Below are 5,437 nucleotides of genomic sequence, written 5' to 3'. Positions count from 1 at the left end.
GGCGGTGAACCTGGGGGGGGGGGGGGGGGGGGGGCATGTTCCTGAACATATGGAAGTAATTGGGCGGCTTTACAGCTGCCCAAATCACTTCTACTAGAGTCCACAGTCCGCAAACTCCCAGTCACTATAGGGCTGTGCTGACGCCCACAAGATCATGATGGTGGCAGTAAATTAGTTAATACTACTGCCAAGCAAGACAGTGTGTGCATAAATAAAAGTAAGCTTGTTGGTGCCATGAATTGTTGTGTAGTAATGATTTAAAACACTCCAAAAAAAAGGAAAAATTCAAGAAGAACTCAGGGCAGAAGAAAACTTTACCCTTGCAGGGGGGCTATCCCCACACTGCAAGGGTTAAGTGCTAATTTTCATCTAGACAAAGATATACCCACCTGAACCTCGGTCCCGCCTGGCTGATAGACCGGTCCCTGCAGTCTCTCTCCCCCTCCACTTCGGCAGTCTAAGGATCTGCGAGTCAGTCTAGCAGCCATGTGGGACTGAGGTACGGATGAGTAAATCTTTGTTATTTTACACCCTAAACAAAAATGAGCACTTAACCCTTGCAGTGGGGCTACCCCCACAGTGCAAATGTTAAAGTTCTCTTCTGCCCACAGTTCTTCTTGAATATGTAATCAAAAGGGACACGTACCTCAACCGAACATTTGAACCTATGTAGGATTCGTAAGGCTTCTCAACTTGCATGAATTCGAAATCATAACTTCTGCTTTGTGTCAGCTCCCCAGGTAAAGCTAATTCTTTGACGAGGTTGACAAACTCATGTGTATTGCTTTTATCATTGAAAAGTTCTGAAAATCGGAAGCAAAACAGATTGTAAAACTGTAACAACTGTAACAGACTAAGGTTTATGGGAAACGTCATTTTATAAGTTAAAGCTACCCAACACAGAAAATGTAATACTTAGTGGAAACAACATGATAAAAGCGAACACCATCAGCTTACCATCTTGCCCCCACTGGAAGACTTCCCCTCTATTCTTGTTCTGGTTACAACTTCAAAGTTTTGATTTTCCTTCATTCTCAGTCCTGGTGACAATAGTCACTGGGACAAAGAAAGAGGGTGAATCTCATCAATGAGGACACAAACAACAGAAGCCCAACAGGCTTTTTAACCCGCCAAATTATCCATCCAAATGTAGTTTTGGCTCTACATGCAAAGTTTTTCACAAAATACCAAACACCTAATTACAATAATCAAACAGCATACTTCATTGTCTTACTCAATTCACAAACCCTTGACACAAGGAGTAGAATCTTTAATTTAGCGTGACTTGAATTTTCAAATCTCATTGGACTCCGCTAAAAATAATGCATCTTATGTCCTCCCATGATCCTTAAGAGAACTATGAGGAAAAATACTTACCCTATAGTTCTCTTTTAAGAGACCTGACAGAAACAATATCTCTTCAATGGCCATACCTCCTGCATCTGCTAATGTGCCTTATAAAATGGATAAATCTATGATCATTGCTTCTTGATTCAGAATCAAATAACTGGCTTTAAAAATAGAGAAAGCTTACCGATCTGTCCAACAAATTCAATTCGAATTCCTTGATGTTCTAGTCTTTTACCAAGTTGTTTGAAGACAATATTGACCTAGACAGATAAAGAAAAAGAATAGCGGAGTGCAACGTTATATGTACTTACCATGACAAATCAGCAAAGAAAACAGGAACTTAATCCCACAAGTGCAATGCATTATGGTTAACTGCAAGCCTTGCAATAAAACACCAGTTAGGTCTCAGACAACATTCGGAACTACAGGACATGGTGAAAGATTACTTGCAGTGTAATGAATACACCGCTATATTTAATAAGTCTCTCGGCTTGGTGGTCAGTCAAAGATTGTTACAATATAGGGAAACTACATAGTATTCTCAATAAAAGCACAATACAAATGACCAGTAAGTCTCCATAATGCGGACACCCAGTTTTCATGAAATGGAAAAAAAACAGATGCGTTATGTTTGCATTATTTAACTCAGGGGTGGGCAATCCTCAATCCATGTGTGGTGAAACTCAAAATCCTATCATGCCTGTGGGAGTCTTGCCTGTGGCTCTCGGTGCATCCTCTAAAGTCTGTCATCGGGCAGTGCAGTCAGCTGCTGAGATTAAACTACATAGAGAATTTATTGTTTTCAAATCCATCTGAGCAGAACAACATGTCTCCCACAGACAGGTAAAGCCGACATCGAAAATGAGGAGAGCCAAGACATCTACTGTCCATGTACCAACTGATGTCTTATACTAACTGCCAATAACGAAAAGCAAAAAGGGTAACCATGGTAAAAAGGGCCCACCATACCAAACACAACTGCTGCCAGGCAGGGGAAACACCGGCCAGGCATCATGGGATTTGTAGTACAATAAGGAGGCAGAGACACATAAGTACTATATGACCCTTCAAAGCATTTTCCATCTTTGGCCTTCGTGATAGTCCAGCACGGAATGCTGTAACTCCTATGCATGCACACAGGAATCAATTCTCCTATGCATGCACACAGGAAGTGATATCACCCAGTCACTGCTGATGTGGATGTGTCAGCCTGAGAAAGAACCGCAAACTTATCCGAGTCTGTGCAGCCCAATGCCGGCTGTCAATACAGTCACATTAGATGCTACGTTCTCAGTGCCAGCTTTATCCAACCATAACCCCGGCATTTCAGTGCCTGCCTTCCACACCGACACGTTGGGGGGAAATCTTTGTGACTGGGTGATATCACTTTTGACTCTGACCTATTCCACCAAAATTAGAAAAATTAGCTTTAAGCTCTGCTATCTAAAATGTCATGTCCCTAAAAATATACCGACTGATACGAGTAGAGAATCTATTGAAAAATCCCACACACCGAGGGAGGAGGAGCCTATTTAGCCAATGCTAACCATAACCCAGAAATCATACCTTTCCAGCTACGGATTCCCCATCGTAGAACAAGTAATGCTTTTCTATCTTTCCTTCTTCTGTTTTAATCTCAGATTGCTTCCTTGATTCTGCATCACTCAGTACAACTTCAATTTCACAAATCGGACCAAAAAAACCACTTAGAAAGCTCTGCAAAACAAAAGAATTGGTAAAAGTAAAGGAGGAGGACACATCCGAGGGAATCGTCAAGTGCACAGATACAAAAACAAAGCGTTAATCTGCAAGTCATCACAGTCAGGAGGCAATCACTGTTCTTATAGACCTGCCAGCGGGTGGCTGAACGGTACAATCATTTTACATGCACTGCCCATCTATTCCCATTCTGCACTGGAGGAGAAGAGAGGCAGGAGGAAGCGCTGTCACAGCCGGCCGGCTCCGTGGCTTGGGTGAGTATAACTTGTTTTCCCTAGACCAAAATGAGGGGTTAACCCTTGCAGTGCGGGGTAGTCCCACAGCAAGGGTTAATAGTTTTCCCCAGACTTCTGCTTTAAAAACCTATACACATTATCATCCTCATTAAAATAAAACTCACTCTTCGGATTGGGCAACACAAGTTTAGTCAATGTCATATCTGTATGCTGTGCTCAGCATCTTCATAGCTTGTCCTACAAACTCCCAAACTGATGGATCCCCGACCCCACCTCCCATCCTGCATAGACTGTAGGACAGGCTGACCATTGGCAATGTGCTGCAGTAACAAACTCTTGGCTTTGTTTCTCACTCCCTCTTATTCATTCAATCAGCAGTTGCTACAAAAGGAGAGGAGCGCACCCAATGCGCATGAGCGTTTGGGATGAAGCCGAGAACTCGTTGCCACGGTGTGCTTTCAATTGCGGCCTGTCTTGTGATCTAGGGAGGACCCCGGGGAGGGTTTGGTCCAGGCATCAGAGAGGCCAAGCATTGCCTACAGCAGGGGTAGGCAAATTCCAGCCGTGGAGCAACTACAAATCCCATCATGCATCTGTCTATGGGAGTCATGTCTGTGGTGGTGAGAATCTTGCAATGCCTCATGGGATCTGTAGTTCCACAACAGTTGGAGAGCAGAAGCTTGCCACCCCTGGCTGGCCTACAGGTATGGCATTGAAGCCAAGTTTGTTTTGCACAAATCTGAGCCAGGGATATTATGTTAGCGGGGACACCAATATGCATGGGTTAGTTCAATGTAAAAGGTGAACATTCACATTATACATGATGCTGTGGGGAGAAGAACCCCAACATCTAGGTAAGAGGGGGCTGCAGACTGTCTCATGTTATACTCTGAATATGGCTGTAACATGAACCATGGTCAGGAAGGAGGAATCAGGCCATGTAACCGCCAGGAACTTCAAGAGCCTGCCTTCCCCTATGCCTGGAAGGCCACAGCCTCACCTGACCAGCTGACAGAGCACTGCACCTATCAGAGCTTCTTGCACAAGTTCGGCTGGAGTTTGCAAAGCATGACAGCACCGCCGCACTGACAGCTCTTGCCGGGGGCCCCGCACTGCTAGGCCCCGACACTTTCCTACACCTTCCGCAGCAGCCGCCAAGCCTTCCCTGCCTCCTCCACATGCATCTGTGCACTCACCATGTTCACACACCCGACCGACCACTCTGCACCAACCGAGCAGCTCCACCCGCCGCCGTCACGTGACACCGGGAGCAGGCACCGCCTGATGCCACGAGATCCGTGTGACCGGTCAGCTGACCAGGTACCGCGTGACGTAAGAACAGGAACGCCCACCTAGCTGACTAAGCCCGGGGGAGGGATTTCGTCGTTATGGCTTGGTAGTGCGCAGGTGCATCAAACGGTCAACGAGGAGAGGACGGGGAGCAGTCAAGAACGTAGGTCAGCTGACATAGGCCTCGGCCCCACCTCTACACGGAGCTGTCTCGGTCTGACCCCGCCCCCTCAATGTACATTTCCCTAGCCTCTAAAAGGGACCAGCCCCTTTAACGGCCACGCCCCACCGAATTCATCAGACGACAGACTGTTCCCCAGACCCCGCCCTCCCTGTACATCACACTTCCCTGTCCGCTCCCACATAAAACAAAGTATCCGCCCACATCCATATATAGCAGCACCCGGGCGGAGGAGCTCAAGTTGGTGGTGCCACTTTTTTTTAGCGTCTGCTGCTTAAAATGTTCCTCTGACCGCAACTTTAGCACAATATGGACGTGGCTGTACTCACCTGGGATATGGGATGAAGGACACTTGAATCCCCCCAATGTTTATTATTCCAAAGTACAGCTGCACATCTGTGTACAAAGCGCCTCCTGTCAGTGTGCTATACAGCAGCGTTATAACCAACACTAATCAGGAGTTGAAGGGATATTAAAGTCAAAAGGTTTCTTAAGGTGCCCACACACCTTGCGATAATCGCAGGAAATCCCACGATCGTACGATTATTCCAAGGTGTGTGGAAAGTGTGTGACCGTTTTTACTCTATGGCCGCACTCTGCGGTCGCACGACTTTTACCTTCTTGTACAATTGTCGGAGGGTGTGTGGCATGTTCGTAAGGG

At 46.1% G+C, this 5,437-nt stretch overlaps 1 protein-coding gene across 1 annotated transcript in view; it reads right to left on the bottom strand.

The window, feature by feature from the left end:
- VPS26A (VPS26, retromer complex component A) overlaps nt 1–4,676 on the bottom strand; it is a 12,883-nt gene extending 8,207 nt beyond the window's left edge. The window contains exons 1-4 of the mRNA XM_018567080.1: nt 4,502–4,676; nt 2,917–3,066; nt 1,535–1,610; nt 647–803 (exon numbers count right to left, since the gene is read on the bottom strand). Of these exons, the coding sequence (XP_018422582.1) occupies nt 647–803; nt 1,535–1,610; nt 2,917–3,066; nt 4,502–4,504 (386 nt within the window). The 5' untranslated portion in view covers nt 4,505–4,676. The remainder of the gene's footprint in view (nt 1–646; nt 804–1,534; nt 1,611–2,916; nt 3,067–4,501) is intronic.
- Nucleotides 4,677–5,437: the final 761 nt, after the last annotated feature.

The sequence above is a fragment of the Nanorana parkeri genome, unplaced genomic scaffold (assembly GCF_000935625.1).
Source record: "Nanorana parkeri isolate BGI_ZX_2015 unplaced genomic scaffold, ASM93562v1 scaffold1005, whole genome shotgun sequence".
NCBI classification, from domain to species: domain Eukaryota; kingdom Metazoa; phylum Chordata; class Amphibia; order Anura; family Dicroglossidae; genus Nanorana; species Nanorana parkeri.
This window is presented reverse-complemented; position numbering and strand designations above follow the sequence as displayed.